The following is a 21,494-nucleotide window of genomic DNA, read 5'->3' on the forward strand; positions in this document are numbered from 1 at the left end:
AATTGTAGCAAGTGTTTGGGGGTGATGGTTATGTCAAATGGCTGTGTAAAGGGAAAGGTTTTTATCAAGGAATATTTTTAACAATGAATAAAAACATCTCTCCTGACAGCAAAAAAGATAAACTCTCCCAGTTTTTAGCACTTTTGTAGATTATAGTTTAAGCTATAGAAAACACAAAGAATCTTAACCAACAGAACTCCTACTATGTGGTAAGCACTGTGTTAAGGGCTGGCTTAAATGAGCACTGGCACACACAAAAAATGAGTCTATACTCAATTAGCTGATTTGTTGTTGTTGTTTTGATCTTCTTGGGTCTAAATTCAAGATAATATTTTCCCATTTAAGGAATAGGACCTGACACTTAAAATTAAAGGAATATAACAAATTCTAATAAAAAAGAGAACTAATAATGAGAGTTGTAGTGAAAACTTTTTCTCTGTTGAATTGTTTGATACTTATTAGAAGAAATAATTGCAAACTTGGAAGAAAATATCACTGACAATATAAACTGAAAGGAAACATACACTGTTTGATTGGACTGTACCACATTCAGATATAATCAATTTTAATACCTTCAATTGATTGTATTTTATTTTCAGTTTACATAAAGTAAAGGATGATTATTTTTCTATTTTCCTTTCAGTTTCTTCCTTCTAATTCATTCATCCTCCCCCCTTTTCCATTTGCTTTATTCCAGCCATTTCTTACACTTTAACTCCAATTAAATAATCTTAGTTATTTTCCCATTCCCACATCACCCCAAAGCCACATAATATCTTTTTTATTGCAACTGAAAACAAGAATTCTATCAGTATTATGTATAGCTTGTTTCATTGGCATTTTGAGTAAAATACTAGAATTAAAACACCTAAGCCATTAGTTGTTCCATTCCTCCAAAAAAACTCCTTTAAGGACAGGATGATGTCTATTTGGAATCCAATTCCTAGTATGAACAACTCTCTCATAGCAAAGCTTTAACTATTTAAATCATTGTAATGCTATGGTAGGTGATGTTGAGCACTAAGTTAATCCTTTCCCCAAAAAAGGTGAAAAAAAGAACCAGGTACTAGATAGTGATACAAATTTAAAAAGAAAGAAAAAAAGGGGGGAGGGAAGGCATCAATAAAACATTTAAAATATACTGAAGAAAACAAATTCATAATCTAACACAAACAGTACAAATTTGTTTCTAATGAGTAAATTAGTTGTTTCTGAGTAAAATAAAGTATCCATTTAAAAAAAAATCCAAACTGTGATTTCATTTACAATCTTTTTTGTTCTTTGTATCCTGAAAAGTTCAGGTTTATTGATTGATAAGTTAAAACAATAACAACAACAAAGAACATTTAAATGAGAAAAAATAGAAAAGTAGAAACTTTGATAAACCTTCCACCTCAATAGAATTGAATGTTAATATTCATAAAAGTCATTTCTATGTCACCATTCATCTCCACATAATATAGCAGTACAGAAACAAATCAAACTCACCTCTTCTAATGAGGCTTTCAGGCAATGTCTCCTGTTATGATCCACAGACACCCTATGTACCTTTGTCTAAGGATCTTAAAGAGCTTTACAAATATAATTATACCTGACAACACCCTAGCCAAAATCTTACCTTGTTATGAATGGTCGTTTGGCAGCTTAGGAAGCTATAATGGAGTCATCATTAGCAATAAAGTAATCACCTTATAATTGGAGAATCCATCATAAAAAAGTTATTTAACTGTATATGTTTTTCCACTTCATCTTCCCCCATTCTCTACATGTTTCAGATATAAATCACAGGGAACTTGTACTTGCCCAAAAGAATAATAGCATAGCTGGGGTGGCATATATCAGTTCTGAATACTCAACTGGCAAATTGAAAAAGCATAAATCGGGTTTTCCTTCTTTTTAATTCTTTTTAAGAATTCGATTTGTACAACCAGTTTCATTAGCATCTATTCTATATGACAAACCAGTACATATAGTGTTTATGAAGAACATGGATACTACAGGATACTACAGGATAGGAGTCACTTGGGAAACTAGAGCTAATCAGTTCGTTGGCATATTTACATTTTATTTAACTTTCAACTAAAATAAACATGATTATGTACTAGTGGACAAAGGACAAAGGAGAGAGTAGGAATCTAAAGGTCAATTACGAAAGTTTATGTTTGTATTATCTTTTTTTAGAGTTGTACCCACAGAACTTCTGTACCTGTTGATTATCTGTAACAGCCACCCACAAAAGGCCTTAAGGAATTGTCAACATCATGTGTTTAGAAATGATTAACATACCATCTCCTTCAAGGCTACCATTAAGTGTGATGGGTGGTTTGCTGGGAAGTAACATACTATGTAAATCCATACCTAAGGAGGAGGGTGATTTTTAAAAGGTAGAATGAAATTGGAGAGAAAAGAGCTTCCTTTTCAGATTTTTGTTTGTATAGATAAATGATAAAGAGTTCAATAACTGAATGCCTACCTGTTCTATCTGTTGTCTAAGGATTCTTAGGTATGGTGAGACTCTTCATCTAGTTGACTATAGGGTCATATTCTGCCACCAACCCGGTTCCCCTATCAACCAAACAAAGTCTTACAGAGATGAGATTGGAGTGTGTGTGGTTGAAGGGAGTATCAGAACATCAGAGTAAATCACAGATCCTTGAAGTATTGGGAGAGATAAAATCTGATTCTGACTCATCATTTTCAGAATTCCTTTAGCATTAATTTATTCAACAACATCCAATGAGCATTTATTAAGCATCTTATATGTTCCATGCACTGGAGATACAAAGACAAAAAATAGAGAGTGCTTGCCCTCATGGAACTTACAATCTTTTTGGGAGGGTGGGGTGGGGAAGGAGGGACAGTATATACAATAAAATTAAATATAAACTCTATGCTAATTTTGGGAGGAGGTACTCATAATTGTGCAGGGTTTTCTATGGAAGGGTGACACTCCAGCTAAGCTTTGAAGGAAGCTAGAATATGACATTGCTCAACTTTTAAAAAATGTACTTCTAGCATTGGACATGCAGTAAATCATAATCCATTTGGAGGGTCCTAATGCAACTATAAAAGAATTTTCAGTTGGATCTCTGACCAGATACAGAATCTTCATCTCTTATTTCAACTCAAGTATTGTATTTGAGTTGCTAACCCAACTACCTGGAACCTTTCAAGCACTGAAGTACTATTGTAAGTCAAGACATAAAAAATATTATCCAAAAATACATTATTTTTATACAGCAGTTTATATAGTTGTGTGTAGCAAAAATATGCTGGAGTGAATGCCTTTAGGTCACATAACCAGGGAGGCAGGTCTATCTTAGATATGAAGAAAAAATAGGTAAAAAAATAAATAAGAAGCCATTATGTTTTTTTTTTTATTTTAATTTTTAAAATTTTTATTTTTTAAGGGAGGCAATTGGGGTTAAGTGACTTGCCTAGGGTCACACTGCTAGTAAGTGTTAAGTGTCTGAGGCCGTATTTGAACTCAGGTACTCCTGACTCCAGGGCCAGTGCTCTATCCACTGGGCCACCTAGTTGCCCCTGCCATTATGTTTTTGTTTGTTTGTTTTGGTGAGGCAGTTGGGGTTAAGTGACTTGCCCAGCTAGTTAAGTGTCAAGTGTCTGAGGCTGGATTTGAACTCAGGTCCTCCTAAATCCAGGGCCAGTGCTCTATCCACTTCACCACCTAACTGCCCCCAGTCATTATGGTTTTAAAAGCAAAAAGGTGAAAAGGGAGAGAAAACAAAAGTTGTTGGCTGAAATTAGGTTTTATATATATATATATATACACACAAATATATCTATTTGTCATTTTCAATTGTTATGCTTTTCCTACTCTTTATCAGCAGCAATATTTACTGTCTTTTTACTCAACATATCAAAAATAGACCTCATGTCCTTACTCTTCTCTTCCTAACTTCTCTTTCTTGAGGCTACCGCCATCCTTCCAATCACACAGCTTTGCAGCTTCTGGACTCAATCTTTACTCTTTGCCAAGTCTTGTTAATGCCATAACACTTCTGCAATTTGTCCTCTTCTTTTTCTTCACGGGATTCCCATTCTAATTCAGATCATGACCTTTCACTTCTTTTCTGGTCTACGGCAACAGCCTCTTAATTGGTCTTCCTAACCCAATTCTTTCCCTTACCCAATTTATGATGCATACAGCTGCCAATGATCCCATTAAAGCATAGGTATGACCATGTACAAAAAGCTCCAGTAAATCCCCATGACTTCAAGGGTAAAATACAGAATTCGCATTTTGGCATTTAAAGATTTTCAACATACAGCTCTGGCCTCCCTTTCCAGGATTAGGACATATTGCTCTCTGACATACTCGACAATGCAGCCAAATTGCCATACTTGCAGTTTTACACACACACATTTTATCTCCAGTGTCCGTGCCTTTATACATAGTGTCACCCATCCTCTGAGCGTACTGTATCCTCTCCTCACTTCTGCTCTTAGAATTCCTAGGTCCTTTCAAAGCTCAGTTCATATTTCACCTCCTATAGGAGGCCTTTCTTGATTCCTCCCTAGGTGCTAATAATGCCTATCCCTCATTTCTGAAATTACTTTGTATTTATTTGCATATATTTTGTATCATCTGTACATTTATTGTTCACTCATAGTAAAATGTGTGCTCTTTGAGAGGACCTTTTTTTTTGTATCCCCAGCATGTTGGTGTTTAATAAATGACTAATAATTTCTCTCATTCCCCTTCACTAAATATATATGTCTCTGTCTTGAGTGTCTGTAGACACAGACACATACACACACACAATCCAATGCCTGGTTTTTTTTCATAATTTTTTTTGTGTGTTTTATTGCTGACCTTTATCTACTTATTGTAACAATATTTAATGATTTGGACAGGTTAAGGCTTAAGCTATTAGAGACGGTTGGTTATGCTTTTTTAGACTAATTTTTTGGATAGAACAATTAAGTGTCTTTTGATTATACATGTATATGCACATTATATACATATATGTGTGTGTGCGTGTGTGCGTAGGGACTATATAGGGAGATGGGTACTAGACCTATCATTTCATTGGTATTGGGAACTCCTTGAAGAGAAAAAACTCTCTCTACCAATGAAAGTAGGCACATTCTCTGCAACTTATAGATTTACAAGAATTGCCCACTGAGAGTTGTAATGACCAGGGCCACAAAGCCAGAATACATTAGACACAGATCTTGAATGGTCGGTAGCATTTACACAATGCTCAGGACTTAGAAGTTCAGGACTTCTACAACTTCTTCCACTTGTGATTCCTTTTTGCCTGAAAAATTTTTATGTGAGCTTGGGCATATAGGTATATTAAATAGGTATACTTTTACTGTTGCCAAATTTTTCATGACTCCCACATTCAGTTATCTGAACCCATATGGGGTCACAACCCACAGTTTAAGAAGTGTTGGTGTAGTGCCATATTACCTGTGTGACCCTGAGCAAGTCACTTAATACCCCTCTATATGTTTTCTCATCTTTGATGGCCTATATAAGTTTCCTTCCATCTCTAACCCTATGATCCTATGTATTCCTGGTTCTGAGACTAGCTTTCTCTCCACTAAAACACATCTCATATTGGAAGGGAGCCTGGTGAGTGGAAAGATCACTCTCTTTGGAGTCTAAGAACTTGGCTTCAGATCTCAACTCTACCCTCTATGTTACCTTCATCTGTAGAAAATTAATTAATAAATAAAGAGTTTTGACTAGATGATCTCTAAGGTATATTCTGGGTTGGTACCATATATATATATATATGTTAAGAGCAAACTAATAATAGGGAACTGGCCATGAACGTTGATGGTACCTTTGACTACATCAGGCTAGCCTTTAAGTAGACTTATGCAAGTGAGGTAGGATGTATATTTTATAATTGTAATTCATTATAAATAGGTATAATGAATAAATACATTTTCAATATCAACATGTCCTTCAAAGCTAAAAACAATATTCTGTGCACTTATTTGAATTATCGATTGTACTTAACATACTGTAAAGTTCTCAAATCAGCTCATTTGCCTATGTGTTTAAAAGCACCTTAAAATTAGGAAATTGCAGAACTTTCAACAATTTCAAATTTTGTGCACTCTCTTGTGCTCTCTCTCTCTCTCTCTCTCTCTCTCTCTCTCTCTCACACACACACACACACACACACACACACACACACCATATTTTAAACACCAATATTCTTCTGCTGAATTTATATGACTATGGCTCACTAAACCCACTACCTATCATAGCTGAGGGGAACCCAAAGGGTAAAACAGAGAAAAACAAGAGGAATAAACAAACTATTATGTCATAGTGACTTTGGGGTAACAAACACATAAAATATATTACTTAGTAAATGTGCAATTGAAAAAAATGGAGATTCTCAAAATGTAAACACCACTTTCTGGGAGTTATATGCATATTTTCAGGGCTGTATTAACTCTTTTGGGTCATAAGTTTAGTTTTCTAAACTATTGCTTTAATGCCCTATTCAGGATGGGAAATGATATTAGAGACTATACTAATCATAGCTTTCATTTCACAGATTGCTCAGTTACAGAGGTAGTAATTGTGTAAACTCAAACTAAAACCCCATAACTTCTGACTGCTGCTCCCATGTTCTTTCCAGAATATGATGTGGAATCTTAGTCTTGAAATATTAAGTGGTTTGAAAAAATGTTGTATCTTGATAATCTTTAATTTGTCCAAATCTTCATTGCTCTTGACTTTTTTTCCTCTTAAGATACTAGTTAGTAAATAACAAATCCACTCACCTAAAAGATCTAATGGGACTCTCCCAGGGAGTAAATTTAATCTCGTAAAGAAACTGGACAGTCATTGACTGAGTACTACTTTTGCATTGGAATCAGGAGGGATTAAGGGGAAGGGTGAAAGAAAAACAGGATAAAGTATTCACAACCTTTTGGGATGTTGCATGGAGAAATACAAATAGCACCTGACATTTATGGAAGGCTTTAAGTTTTACAAAGCATTTTACTCACAATAACAGTTTCAGGTAGGTAGGTAGGTATGATTTTATTTTAAAGATGAAGAAAGACAAGTTCAATGAAGTTAAATGACTTTCCCATATGGCAAGTCAGAGATGAACTTCAAACACAGGAGTTCTGATATTGCATCCAGCCCTTCTTCCAAGCTGCTAAGGCCATTTCTAAGATCCTAACATTTTCAGCAAGGTCAAGAAAAATTGGTCACAATTAACACTTCCTGTGGTTGTAGACAACTCACTGAGGCCAAGAACACATTATAGTATCATAGATTTAGAGCTATAAACAGACTTATAAGTCATTTAGACCCCACAGTGTTTAAACCCATCATTTTACAGGTCAGCAATTGAGGTCTAAAAGATCTTAAATGACACCCAAGATGTCTCAGGAGTAGAATTTTTTTTTTTTTTTGGTGAGGCAATTTGGATTAAGTGACTTGCCTAAGGTCACACAGCTAGTTAAGTGTCTGAGGCCGGATTTGAACTCAGGTCTTCCTGAATCCAAGGCCAATGCTCTATCCACTGCACCACGTAGCTGCCCCCTCAGGAGTAGAATTTAAACCCAACTTTCCAAATTCATGTATCTTCCATTTTACCATTATAAATTTAAAATTTAGATAACAACAAAATGTATCATTAAATGATATATAGGCTTTATTTGTTTTTGATTAAACTTTTTAAAAGTCAGTTTTGAGCTATGAAAATTATTTTTCAAAATTCTTTTCATAGTTATCTTTAGCCTATCCAAATTGTGAAAAATCCCAAAGAACATAGAGTGATAATAATTAGATGGCACTACACATATGACTATTATAATGAAACACAGGATCAACTTGAGCCAATCAACTATTAATAATAACTTTTAGACCTTTTACTTTGTACAGACTGGTGCAATTACTATTTAAGTACTTACCAGAATACCATAAGGCTCCAGTATTGGATTGCACACAATTCTAAAATCTTTCTGATGAAGAGGCAATTAAAAAGGAACATCATTTATAGTGAGAGTTATGAACAACCCACCAAAAGCAAAGTACTGTGCACTGGAGGATAGCTGGACAGCAGAAATAGTGAGTATGGTGTGTGGATGTATATTTGCTGCAAGCTGTTACTGAAAACATTTTTAGTTGCAACATGCCATGATTGTTCAACTTCTGTGGGATCTAATTTAAAGGGAATTTGTGTTTCAGAGAGTACTAAGGAAAGAGGCAAGGGAAAGATAGAGGGAGAGGAAAGAGATGAAGAGACAACAGATTAAGAGAGAATAAAAGTGGGGGGCAAAAGAAGAAAAAGAGGGAAGGGGTAATAAAGAGGCAAAAAATGAGAAAGAAAATAAAATGACAGGGAAGGGTGGGGGAAAAAGGAGATAGAAGGAAAAGAAACCCTCCTCACCATTAGGGTCAGGAATCAGACACTAAATGGTATATTTCCCTAGCTTCCACCACATACTCTTAGCTGCAGAGATTTAGAAACTGAAAAGGCCTAGTTTTCATGGGGCCAGGTAGCCTTCACTGCTCTAAGATCCCCTTATTAAATCTGCCTCTAAGAATTGTTATCCATTAAGGAAAATAGTTATTAATTGGGAACTTGAATATTAATTGGGAACTTAAATGCTCCTTCCCCAAGTGAGCTGCACCACATAGACTTGTGTTCATTGAGTAGAGCTTTCAGGTACTCAATGGTCAAATAATTCATGTCTTCTTGTGGTATCTTCAGCCTGCAAGGTTCTAGGATTCTCCTGGGGTTGTTAATGTTGACAAAGAGTTCCAAGGGGACCCGCTGTAGGCTTCTGACACTGTGAAGTCCATAAGACCATAGGTACAGAGCTAGAATGGACCTCAGAGGCCATCTAGTCCAAGCCTCTTACTTTACAGAGGAGGAAATTGTAGCACATGGAGGCTAAGTGACTGAGGTCACATAGCTGCTGAGTGTAATAGGCAGGATTTAAACACATGTCATCTTGATTCCAGACTACACTATATCACAGAACCTCCTGGCTGAGGGAAAATAAAGGACGAAATATTTCTGAGGTGTATCAGATGTGCCAATTACTTTAGTGTGGGGATGCCAATCTGAACCAGGACTGTAGGTGTCTGGAATAACTGGTGAGTCAATCAATTATCTAAAACACAATAGATATAAACAGATGGCAAAGACTATAAGACTATGTATAAGTACCAGATGAGTAATATAGCTATATGCTGTAGAATTTCAGAGGAGAGAGAAATCTGTATGCATCAGGAGGTCTTTACTAAGGAAATGAGCCTTGAGCTATGTTTTAAAAGACGTAGGTGAAGGGGCTATAGATTCTATGGGACGAGACTGGAATAAATAATAGCACATGGATGGATAGGAAAGGAAGACATTTATAGGACAGCAAGTAAGATTTACATTTATGCAAGAGTTGAGCACTTACTAGCTGTGTGACCCTGGACAAGTCACTTAACCCTCATTGCTCCACAAAAAAAAAAAAGAAAGAAAGAAAAAAAAGGAAAAAAGAGTTGAGAGTTGCAAATCACTTTATATACAGTTTCTTATTTTATCCTTATAACCTTGTGATATAGGAAAGTTCAGTGTCCAAGGAAAAAGAGTATCAAGAGTATTCAAGAAAAAAGAGTATAAAGAAGAGAAGAGGTAATAAACAGTGTCAGATACGACTGCTGAGAAACCACAAGATTAATTTGAATGCTCCAAGTCATAAAAATATAAAGTAGCAAAGCTAGACTTTGAACTCCATTTCTCTTACTGAATATATCTAAGTGTCCTTTTCTCTATAGCACAAATCAAGAATAAAGATTGAAGGGAAAAGGTAATTGGATTGACAATTAAGGCATCACTGGTTACTTCAGAGAGGGGAAAAATAATAATTTAATCTTTCTGTATCTTATTTTCTTCATGTGTCAAATGAGAGCACTGGACTAGATGTCCGTTAAGGCCCCTTCTAACTCATTATCTATGATCCTGCAGTCTCTCTGCAGTCTGCGACACTGTTTATAGTTTCTCTTCTGGACTTGCTCTTTTCCCTTGGATTAGGGGTCACTGATCTTTCCTGGTTCTCTGTACCTCTCTAACCACTATCTCCTTCCTAGGTTCATCTTCAGCCTCTGAAGTAAGAGAAGAGAATGAAGTCAGATTACAGGGAGTTTAACAATAAATGGAAGACCTGAGTATAGACTACTTTTTCTAGAAGTCTAGCAGCAAAGTAGAGGAATAATAATATATATTTATATAGCAATTTATTTATATCATCTTAGAGGATCTTCACAACTCTGTGAAAGGTATAATCAACAAACATTTATTAAGCACCTCCTACAAGCCAGGTACTGAAGATACAAATTCATAAAATGCCAGGATAGCTGTTTACAAAGAATTTCCATTCTAATTAGGAATTAGCTAGAGGGGGTAGTAGGATAAAAGGATTTTCTTTTTTCTTTGTCTTACTTTCAGTTTTCAGGTTTAAAAAATAAATCTCCATTATTTTTGCTCTTTTTTTAAGACTAGAGACTTGAACATGCCTGTGGGCAGACAAAGGACTAGCAGAGAGGGACTCCGTGAAGATTATTTTTTTCTTTGGAGGGGAGGGTGGGGGCAGGTATGGATCACTTATGAAATGGTACATAGTCCTGAAGGATACCAGAGTTAATGGATTCAAGAGGACAATTGTAGGGTTTCATCTTAGCCTCTAAGACTGGAGTAAAGGAGGAGACGATGAGTGAGAACATCAAGTTTTGAAGTGTACAGGAGATATTAAGGAGGTTATGACATATAACTTCAATTTTCTCCTGCAGTAAACTAGAAAGCTTGGTAATTCAATGAAAGTAAATGGGTTAGCATGTAGTTAGAGTTTCTGAGAAAGAGGAGAGGTTTGGGGACATCTGCAAGTGAGAAGATCGGGAACCAATTTGTAACATGTGTCCAGTAGTGGTTAGAGAACACGAATTAGAAGTGGATCTAATCAACTGTTTTGGGACTTCCTCTAGAAGCACTCTGAATCTTGGGAGTAGGAATAGAAAAGGTGGATGGATGAGCAATTAATGAGGAGGAATGGATAAAACAGGTGTTCAGGGATTACCGATTCTATAACAGTATAAGGACAAAGGTATCCTTGTTTAGACTGCCAGACTAGAAGTACCTCATCCCTCCAGTATTCATCTTCTAGCAGTCTGGAGTTTCTGAGTCTAGATCTGCCTCTGGATCCATATTAAACAGCTTTCAGCAAGCCACTTTACTTCCCTCAGTTTCTATTTAACAGTCTTTGGTCCTCTAACTCTGTGGGGCAAGGGATTCAGGGATGGAGGACAGTACCTAGTTGACATGGCTTGCTATGTTCAAAATCGCGAAGGGAGAAGAATTCAGAACAGAGGTAATACATGAGGAAAACAGGACTGGACTGAGAGGCTAGGGGTCTCACTATGGGCAGTGAACATACTCAGCAGGAATGAGGAAAGGAATGGAAGAGGCAGAAGGACAGAAGACTGTGTCTTGATGGGGAAATTCAGCATCTTGGAGGTGAAATGGTTTGGGCTGTTAACTGCTAGGTGCAATCACCCTGGTGAGGTGGGATGGTGATACAGGGTGAGGATGGAGGTCATGGGATCTGAGGAAGAACCCTAAGATTTCTTTAGACCCTATGATTTTCATTCATCTCAACTGCAGCTGGCATGGAGGCCTTATCATTTCAAACCATCATTCTTGACCACTATTATATTCTTAAATATAATGAACTTCTTGTACCTTCCTCAAGTGTTACTCATTAAAATGAAGATGTAACAACATTGCAAGGGTGATAAACCACAGCCAAGACGTAATCCATGCATGAGTACAAGTGTCTTCTGGCACCATCAAGCATGCCAATTTAATGCTATACATATATATGATTTTCCAGTGGTCCTTGAAATGACATCAAGGACCTGGTAGAAGAAAGAGTTGTAGTAGAACAATCTGTTTTCCTTTTTAAACATTGGTCACCACAATCTAAGCAAACAGCAGTAGCACTCAAGGTACAACTGTGGTTTAAAATTTTAGTCCTGGTTATTCCCTTTTCTCTTACAATAACATAGATTTTACCTGTCAAATGAGCAACACAGATGTGATGTTGTTGCCATGGGAAACATTCCTTGATCTCTGTACAAATGTTTTATGGTCTCAGGAACATTTTTAATTTGGATTCTCTTAGGATGCTATAGTCATGGAACATCATGAATTGAAAAATGAGGATCATCAATGAAGAGACATTTGGTGGGTGTCAACAGGATAAAATGAATTATAAAAAAATTACAAAGGTGAATGAAGTGGAAAAAGTCATCAAATAAAATACATGAGTGAAAAAAGATGGGCTTGTCATGTAGTGAAGGATGATTGACAAACAGGACGTATGTTCCAATGATATGCTTGAGCAATCAAGAGAAAGTGAGGAAGGCACATTGACATGGTGGACATGGACAGGAGTCATATAGGATGGGTAGGCATGAGAGCTGTATTACTGGAAGGAAGGCCACATCGATGAAATCACTTTGAGAATTTGAATATGCTTAAACTGAAAATGTGCATTTTAATAATATTAATATTTTTCAACAATTGTCCTTTACAATATACTACTGATAAACAGGAACAGTTAGGTGGCATGCATCATAAATCTTAACACTGCTTTTTTTCATTTGCTGCTTTTTTTATGTTTATTGCTCTATGTTAGGGTCAATCATTTTTCTTTGTTGTTAAAAAGCTTTCCTTCAAGGAATTACCCCTGCATACTATTGCCTTACTCTTTTATTTAAATGTTTCTCAGTTATGCATGCTCTCCTCTAAAAAAAAATGATGTCATAAAAACCCAATCATGATAAACTGCCCCTGGTATTAACTACCCATTTATATGTGGATGTATGTAAAACCCCACTTAAAAAAAACACACACACAAAACACAAAACAGAAACACAGTGCAAGCACATTACTGTATTTTATGGCTAGGCCAACATTGTGATTTTCATGATACATTAAAAAAGGTGGAAGGGGAAGAAACACTGGAATAGAAAACAACAGATGAGATGTGATTAGGGCTTTAAAAGGTAATGCGGTTATAATAGGCTTTTTTTTTTAATTGCAGCAAAAGATGGCACCACATACAATAAATCTCCATTGACCACAGAAATTTTAATTGCAGTTCTCTAATATTAAACACTTCATTAGTGTATTTTCTTCCCCATATCATCTGTTTTCTGATTTTATTTGATTCCATTTATTTAAAAATGCACTATGGAAAAAAAAAATGTCAGCCTTACTTGACACTCATGATGAAGCCTGGTACAGAAGACAGGAGTGCGGGAGACTTCAGATCTGTCTTCAATAAATCATACCTAAAATAACCCAGACGTTTCCTCCTTGCCACCCAAACCAGCCTGGAATAAGCCCATGCCCCACAGGCTGGCCGCAGAGCACATCATGATTCCAGCTTGAGGCTCCACTTCTGGTTTTAGTAACAGCCGGGAGCCTGGCGGGGTGCCAAAAGAAAAAAAAAAACCCTTCCCAACCCCCCCTCTCCCCCCCCCCAAAAAAAAAAAAAAAACTCAGAAGGAAGTGGCACCCGAATGTAGCCCTAGGCGAGCTGATCCTTAGTTTAAGAAGACCAATTCGTTCCCACGGCTACTCGTCCAAGGTGGCAAACGCCATCAGCCAAAAGCAAGTCGAGGTCATCTGACAATGATTGACCTCCCTCCCACCCTCCCTCGGGTAGCGTTCCTCAGCCTCCCCTCAGGACCCCTAGCATCTTCCTCTTCTGCCCTTCCCCCCCTCCCTGCAGCTCCAGCCGAGGCAATGAATGGAGCGCTGCGAAAACGTCTCCGTGGGGGCTCGATCTGAGCATGCTCCGCAGCTCCGGGATCTAGGCAGGAAACACAGGCACCGCACACACCCACGTTAGCGCTCGCCGGTCCTCTAACTCGCTCGCCCGCGCCCCTCCCCCCTCTTGTCAACCCCACCCTTCCCCCTCCACCCCTAGATGCAGAGGTGGGAGGCGGTGGGGGCGGGGAGGCGGCAAGGGCTTCCCAGGGCGCCTGCGCGTGCAGGGAACCTCTCGGGCCACCGACTGTTTCTCGAGCCCAACCCCCACCTTGTGGCCTCCCTCCCCCACCCTCTCCTCCCTCCAAGCCCCCCGCGGCAAACTCAAGCTCCCAGCTTCTCCGGGCCTAGCGACCAACCGACGCCCAAGGTACCATGACCTCGCGGGCTCCCGGCCAGGCTACTGCGCCTCAGCTGCGGCCAGTCACCCACCTGCTCTTTGACATGGACGGCCTCCTTCTGGGTGTGTAACTGTGGGCCGTCTCCCGCTAAGGCTGCGGCGCAATGGGCTTTCTCTGTCTCTTTCCCTCTCTGACAGCCTTGCAGGGGGAGGGGGACCGAGGCAGCAGGGAGGGGGAGGGGGCCGCGTGGGGGGCAGGTCAGGAGATTCGGGCACCCGGAGCCGGCCGCGGGCTGCCGGCGCAGCCGCTTTTCTCCGTGCCCATCCAGCTGTCGGTGGGGTGGACTCACTGCAGCTTGTCACGGGCAGGGGAGGAGGAGACCCTCTACGTTTCCACCCCTTCTGTGGCCCGGCCGGCCCGCCGTCCCCCAGGGTTCGTTACCAAGTGGAAACCTGCTAGGCCAAGGAAGCAAACTCCCCTTCCCTCCTCCATTGCACAAGGGCAGGAAGGGAGAGGTCCTGACCCAGATGACATTCTTAGGTGTCCGAATAACAAGGGCAATGGATGCCCACAGCAGCCCCCCCATGCCAAGGGGATTCTAAGTGCACTGCCCTGTCTAGGCAGCTCCACGGATCAACTCAGTCAAATGCGAGGAACAGTTAATAATAACAATCCATAACATTTATATAGCACGAACTGTGTGCCCAGGCACACTGTACAGTTATTATCTCATTTGATCCACACAACCGCCCTGAGAAGGTTGGTGTTAATATCACCCCCATTTTATAGATGAGGAAACTGAGGCAAATAGAGATTAAGTGACTTGCCCAGGGTCACACAGCTAGTAAAGGTCAGGCTGGATTCAAATGATAATGATAGCTGACATTTATAAACTCATCGTCATCATAGTTAACATTTATATAGTGCTTACAACGTGACTGGCACTGTGCAAAGTGCTGTACAATTATCTGAAGTGACTTGCTCAGGGATCATAGGCTAGAAAGGTTTGTGGTCAGATTTGAACTCAGGTGTTCTTGACACCAGGCCTGCTATTCAATCCAAAAAGTGACCATTGATATGGTTAAAAGTATACAGGGCATCCTAGCAATTTTTAGTGAGCTTTAAGCTATAAGGTGTCCCAAAAGTCTTAGTGCATTTAAGCTTTTAGAGCTATTAAGAAAGCTTAAAACGGCACTACAACTCATCTATTTCCATATAGCCTGAAAAGAGTCACCATTGTCTTTTTTTTTTTTTTTTGGCAGGGCAATGAGGGTTAAGTGACTTGCCCAAGGTCACACAGCTAGTAAGGATCAAGTGTCTGAGGCTGGATTGGAACTCAGGTCCTCCTGAATCTAGGGCTGGTGCTCTACCTACTGTGTCACCTAGCTGTTCATAGCCATTGTCTTTTTAAAGCTAGTCAGAGTATGTTCTGAACTGAAGGCCATTCGGTGGGAGATTTTTGCAGGGAAAAAACATTCATAGGCATTTGTTAAGCAGGTCCCTATGGGCCAACCTAGATCATAGGATTTAGCACAGAAAGATTTTATTTATCACAGATCTATTCTAAGCTGCTAGTGACTTGCCCACAGCCAAACAGATAAGAAATAACAGAGTCTGGACTAGAATTTATTTCCCTGTCTCCAGTGCTGCTTCACAGCACTTTAGGTTGTGCCCCCAAGCGTGCTGGTAAATGTTTAACAACCAGTTTATGGAGGAGGATTCAAATCCTGCCTGCCGGCTTTATGCTACTAGACAAGTCACTTAACCTTTATATTGTTTCCTCCTGTAGATTCGTACCTAGAATAATCCCATAAAATTGAAGCTCCTTGAGGACAGGGAGTGTCTTATTTTTGCCTCTGCCCTGGGTACTTTGTTCAAAGTGATAGGGACTTGGAGCCTGTGTTTTTTTAATGTTGGTGGCCTCAAGTGAGCAGCCACTGTATCATACAGATCAACATTTTCTCAGTAACTTAGTCTTAGTGTGTTACACAGGGTCTTGCAGCTTGAAGACCCCTAAAGAGGCAAACTTACCCCATTCTGAGGTAGCCAGTTCCATTTTTAGACAGTTCTCTTGGTAAGGAAGTTTTTTCTTTACATTGAACTTAGAAAATTTTATCTCTGCATCTTCTTTCCGTTGTTTCTTAATCCCTTTTCTGCATGACAGCCCTTCACAGACATGAAGATTGCCATCACATTCCCCCTAGAATCACTCATATAGATGATTCAGTTGACCCTTGATAGGTGACTTGGCCCCAAGTCATGTAGCTGATTATCGAACCAAGGCTAAGGATGCCATCCAATATTCTTTCTACTACATATTTGGTGAGACAACTAACCAAACAACAAAAATAATCAATAACTAAAATAACCCTCATTAATTATTAATAACCAGGAAACTTGCCTAGTAAGTAGCCACTGATAAATTATTCTCTACTGATAAAAATTGTAACTGTTCTTTTGTACAAGGAGCTAGAAATGTATGTGTGTCAATATAGGTCCCTTTGAATGCCATTGTCCTGAGGGAGGTATTCATAAACATTAAGGCACTTCTTTAACTGCCTCTGTGTTCAGTCCTGTCCAATTCTTCATGACCCCATTTGGGGCTTTCTTGGCAAAGATATTGGATTGATTTGCCATTTCCTACTCCAAGTCATTTTATAGATTAGGAAACTGAGGCAAACAGGGTTAAGTGACTTGTCAAGGGTCACATAGCTAGTAAGTGTATGAGGCCAGATTTGAACTAAGGAAGAGGAGTCTTTCTGATTCCAGGTCTGACCCTCTATCCACTTTGCTATCTACCATCCCCTCACAGAGGCATTTTTGCCTTGTGTTGATTTTAATAAAGTTAAAGCAAACTTTTTTTCCTAGATGCCACCCCATTTACTGCTTAGAGTGAGGGGACTTTTGGAAGCTGCTGCTACTTTAAGTGGTTCGATTCATATGTAGTTTGCCCACCTGACCCTCTCTGAGGAGGACTGAGTCTGGGAAAAGCTGAGAAAATGACTCTTTAACTTTCTAGTAGTCTAGGCACACTCTTCAGCACTCTGAGGTGAAAACAGATGATTGGGAGAGAGGAACAGCAATAGTACAGGCTTTCCAGCCCCAGTATATGTGCATCCTACATGCTAGACATCAGTTGAACTACCAAAATAATAAGTTATTGCCTCTCTGCTCTTCAGATTCTTTATACAACATGGCCCCTCTTACATTTTTACCAACTAGCTTATGCTGTTGGTGAGCCCATTTGCCCTGCTGGTCTCTGGTATATGTGTCAAAGGTCAACTTCTGCTTGAAACTTTATTTTTCTAAAAAAACAAATGAACCAATCAACCTAGATTGTAACCTATTGTACTCTTACATTTTGATGACTGTTTTTTCTAGTTCTTTGGGTCTAGTACACAAAAAGTTAGCTACTTGTATAGTACTTTAAGATGTAATTCTGATAAACCTGATTTTTAAATAAATATTTTTTCATGTTCATTTTGAGATCACTGTTCCTTTTTAATGACTCCTTTCCACACCAAAAACTTCCTTTGTAATAAATAAGCTCAGTTAAGAAAACACGTCAATACATTTAACAGGTTCCATACTTGAGGTCTGCTACTTATTTGTTGAGAATGCACCTGATTCCCCAAATATTTATTGATGTACATTTTTTGGCTTAAATTTATGTTCAAATATTAAAAGTTAAGGTCATATAAAGTCTGAATTCAACTTGGGTTCTCATTCTTTTTAAAAATTTGACTTGAGGGGCAGCTAGGTGGCACAGTGGATAGAGCATCGGCCCTGGATTCAGGAGTACCTGAGTTCAAATCCGGCCTCAGACACTTAACACTTACTAGCTGTGTGACCCTCGGCAAGTGACTTAACCCCAATTGCCTCACTAAAAATTAAAAAAAAAACACCATTTGACTTGAACCTATAAGGAGGATAGCAAGGTAAAATCTATTAAGATAATGTTGATAATATAAGAAAAAAAGCTGTATTAACATAAAATACAAAGACAAGCTTCATTGTATAACTTTTGGTATACTTATATCTGTTGTCCTTTTTACCAACCATGATCCTCTCATAACCAGAATAGAAGGCCTCCATATCTATACCTATTGAAATCCCTTTTTCAATGCCTAGGTTAAATGCCTCCCTTAATAAGGCCTTCCCTGATCTCTCCAATCAGAAGTGATCTCTTTCTTGCTCTCCAGATTTGCAATAGCTCTTTGGCCTTCACAATATGTGCCAGTTCTTTGGGTCCCCTCCTTTATGTATTGGGCCTGGGTATTTTGTCTTTAAGTATTTCATTTTGTCTCCCTTCCTCTTTCTCCAATCCCAATGAACAGCAGCAATAGAAAAATTAAATCCTTGTAACAAATGTTCATGGTCAGGTAAAGCAAATTCCCTCATTGGCCATGACCAAAATTTGTTGTTGTTCAGTTCTGTCCTGCTCTTTGTGACCCCATGGACCATAGTACAATAAACCAGGCCTTCTATTCCCCACTATTTCTTGAAGTCTAAGTTCATATTTGTTGTTTCCATAACACTGTATCTGTCTCATCTTCTGCTATCCGCTTTTACTTTCACCTTCATTCCTTCCCAGCAGAGGGTCTTTTCCATTGAGTCCTGCCTTCTCGTTATGTGACCAAAATATTGAAGCTTCAGCTTTAGTATTTGACTTTCCATTGAATAGTCATGACCAAAAATGGAAGAATAATTACCGAAATTTCTAACAGTCCAACCATCCCAGTACCTGAGGTGAAAATAGATATTTCATAGAGCATATTGAGTCCATCACCTCTCTGTCAGGAGGTGGTTTGCATACTTTATCTTTGGTCTTTTGGGATAGTGGTATATCATTACACTGATCAGAGTTCCAATGTATAAAGTTCTTTCTTTATTACATTGATATTGTATTCTTCTAGTTTACCTCACTTCAGTCTGTGTCAGTTCATACATGCTTTTGTAGGGTTTTTTTTTTTAAACCCATTTATTTGTGTTGTCTTATTAGTCTCCTTGAGAACAATGACAAATTAGCCTTGCAAACTTGGAAACAGCTCTTTGGGAGGTTTTTTTGTGTGTGTGTGGGGGGTTTTTGTGGTTTTTTTTGTTTTTGTTTTTGTTTTGTGGGGCAGTGAGGGTTAAGTGATTTTCCCAGGGTCACACAGCTAGTAAATGTCAAGTGTCTCAGGCTGAATTTGAACTCAGGTCCTCTTGAATCCAGGGCCGGTGCTTTATCCACTGTGTCACCTAGGTGCCCCATGAGATTATTTAAGGTTGATTAATGTATGGAGAATTATTATAAATAATGACAAAGGCTAAGAATTTACATTTTTGATCAAGTATTTTGACAGACCACCTATGAGTGTAAAAAACAATATCCTTGTGCCACACATAGTATAGGACTCCATACAAGAATTTTGTACTATCAGGCCTTAGAATTAATTATAGGACACTTAAAAAAAAAAAGAAACCACTTTACTTCCTTTTCTTCTTGCCACTAATATCACTGACTCAGTTGTAAATCCACTGCCTCTTGTTTGGTTGAGGCAGATAAAGAAACTGCTCAACTTAGTAGTCAAGAAGATCTGAGTTCAAATTCTGTTTCTAACATTTATTTGGTGTATGACCCTGGCCAAGTCACTTAACTCTACTTCAGTTCTCTTATCTGTAAAAATGAGTTCGAGAAGGATATGGCAAACCACTTCTAATCTTTGCCAAGAAAACCCCAAAAGGAGTCATGAAGAAGTCACACATGAGAGAAAAACAACTCAAGAACAACAAAAAATGGAAATTATAATAGTACCCAAATCACAAAGTTGTTGTATAGATAATTAAATAATAAAATACTTTGTAAATCTTAAAGCACTTTTAGTGCTACCTATAATCCTCCTCCTCCTCATTATTATCATTATTTTTATGTAATTGACCTGCCAATTGAACTCTAAACAGACAAAGTGCAAGAATCCTCTGCTAATTCAGTACAAGAAGAATTTGCACCTTCAAACTATTGCAGAGCAAACACCCCCACTGTCACTGGAGGGAAATTACACCTGTAGTTTTGGCACTCTCAAACACATCAGTGTGGTTAGAGCTTGTCAGAACATATAAAATATGAAGTAAAATCTTCCTAATAATTAATATGGATGCTTTTAACACTGATTCCCATGACTGAAGGGCAGTGAAAAGACCATTAGATTTGAAATCAGGGAACTTGGATTAAAATCCTCCATTACTGAAGAATTGTGTGACTAAGCAAATCACTTAATCCCTTTGGTCTGCACTTGAAGTAGCTGAACTGGATGGCCTCTGAAATCCTTTCCAGGTCTAGATTTATCTTTTGTTACCTAAATAATGAAGGGCTATGGTAAAATACCAAAATAAATGGGAAGTGATGCCTCTATATTTAATCTTTGAGAAATCATCAAGGGAGAGGAGTTGGGGGAATGGGAAAATGTTTTAAGTTTCCATAGTTGGAAAAATGTGGAACCTCAAACATACAGATAAGTAAGATTGATGTTGATTCCTAAACATCATTGAATACTGGGTTTTGCTCATTTGGATAAGAATGTCAGGATGTAGTGATAGCTCTCTAGGAGAGTTGGGAGAAGGATGAATGTTGGGGGAATTTATGCTATAGATAGATAGATAGATAGATAGATAGATAGATAGATAGATAGATAGATAGATAGATATAGATATATAGATTTAAAAGATATTAATCAAATTAATTTAAAAAAAGAATGTCTAGATCATGCGTCATACTAACATAACCAAATTTCTTTTTTTTGGTTGAGTTAGTAGCTTGATAGATCAGGGAGGGGCAGCTAGGTGGTAGAGTAGATAAAGCATCAGCCGTGGATTCAGGAGGGCCTGAGTTCAAATCTGGCCTCAGACACTTGACACTTACTAGCTGTGTGACCCTGGGCAAGTCACTCAACCCTCATTGCCCTGGAAAAAAAAAAAGATAGATTAGGGAAATGCTGTAAGCAGTGTGTTTCTTGATTTTTAGGTAGGAAATATGACAGATTTTTCTATGGTATATTTTTGAACAAGTTGCTAAAATGTGGACTGAATACAGGTAGGCACCAACTGAGTTGAATTGTTGTTTGTCTTTTGTTTTCAAAGAGGATTTAAGTGAGGAAGGGCTGTGCAGAGTTACCAGCTTCACTTTCTCCTCCAGAGCCATCTGGGTCCAGTAGTAAGATATATTATCAGGATGACTGGAGATGGCCCCTGATGCTTAAGCCAATTGGGGTTATGTGACTTGCTGGGTGTCACACAGCTGTCTGTCTGAGGGGAGATTTGAACTTAGGTTCTCCCA

At 38.5% G+C, this 21,494-nt stretch overlaps 2 protein-coding genes across 3 annotated transcripts in view; one reads left to right on the top strand and one right to left on the bottom strand.

Moving 5' to 3' along the window:
• STS (steroid sulfatase) overlaps window positions 1-14,425 on the bottom strand; it is a 194,579-nt gene extending 180,154 nt beyond the window's left edge. The window contains exons 1-2 of one of the 2 annotated variants that reach the window (XM_043997918.1): window positions 14,271-14,411; window positions 13,283-13,881 (exon numbers count right to left, since the gene is read on the bottom strand). In XM_043997918.1, the coding sequence (XP_043853853.1) occupies window positions 13,283-13,293 (11 nt within the window). In that variant the 5' untranslated portion in view covers window positions 13,294-13,881; window positions 14,271-14,411. Of the gene's footprint in view, window positions 1-13,282; window positions 13,882-14,270 lie in introns of both variants that reach the window. The other variant, XM_043997917.1, reaches the window with a different exon arrangement.
• LOC122751015 (pseudouridine 5'-phosphatase) overlaps window positions 13,927-21,494 on the top strand; it is a 183,056-nt gene continuing 175,488 nt past the window's right edge. The window contains 1 exon segment of the mRNA XM_043997919.1: window positions 13,927-14,301. Coding sequence (XP_043853854.1) covers window positions 14,214-14,301 — 88 coding nt within the window. The 5' untranslated portion in view covers window positions 13,927-14,213.

Source organism: Dromiciops gliroides, chromosome 3, assembly GCF_019393635.1.
Source record: "Dromiciops gliroides isolate mDroGli1 chromosome 3, mDroGli1.pri, whole genome shotgun sequence".
NCBI lineage: Eukaryota > Metazoa > Chordata > Mammalia > Microbiotheria > Microbiotheriidae > Dromiciops > Dromiciops gliroides.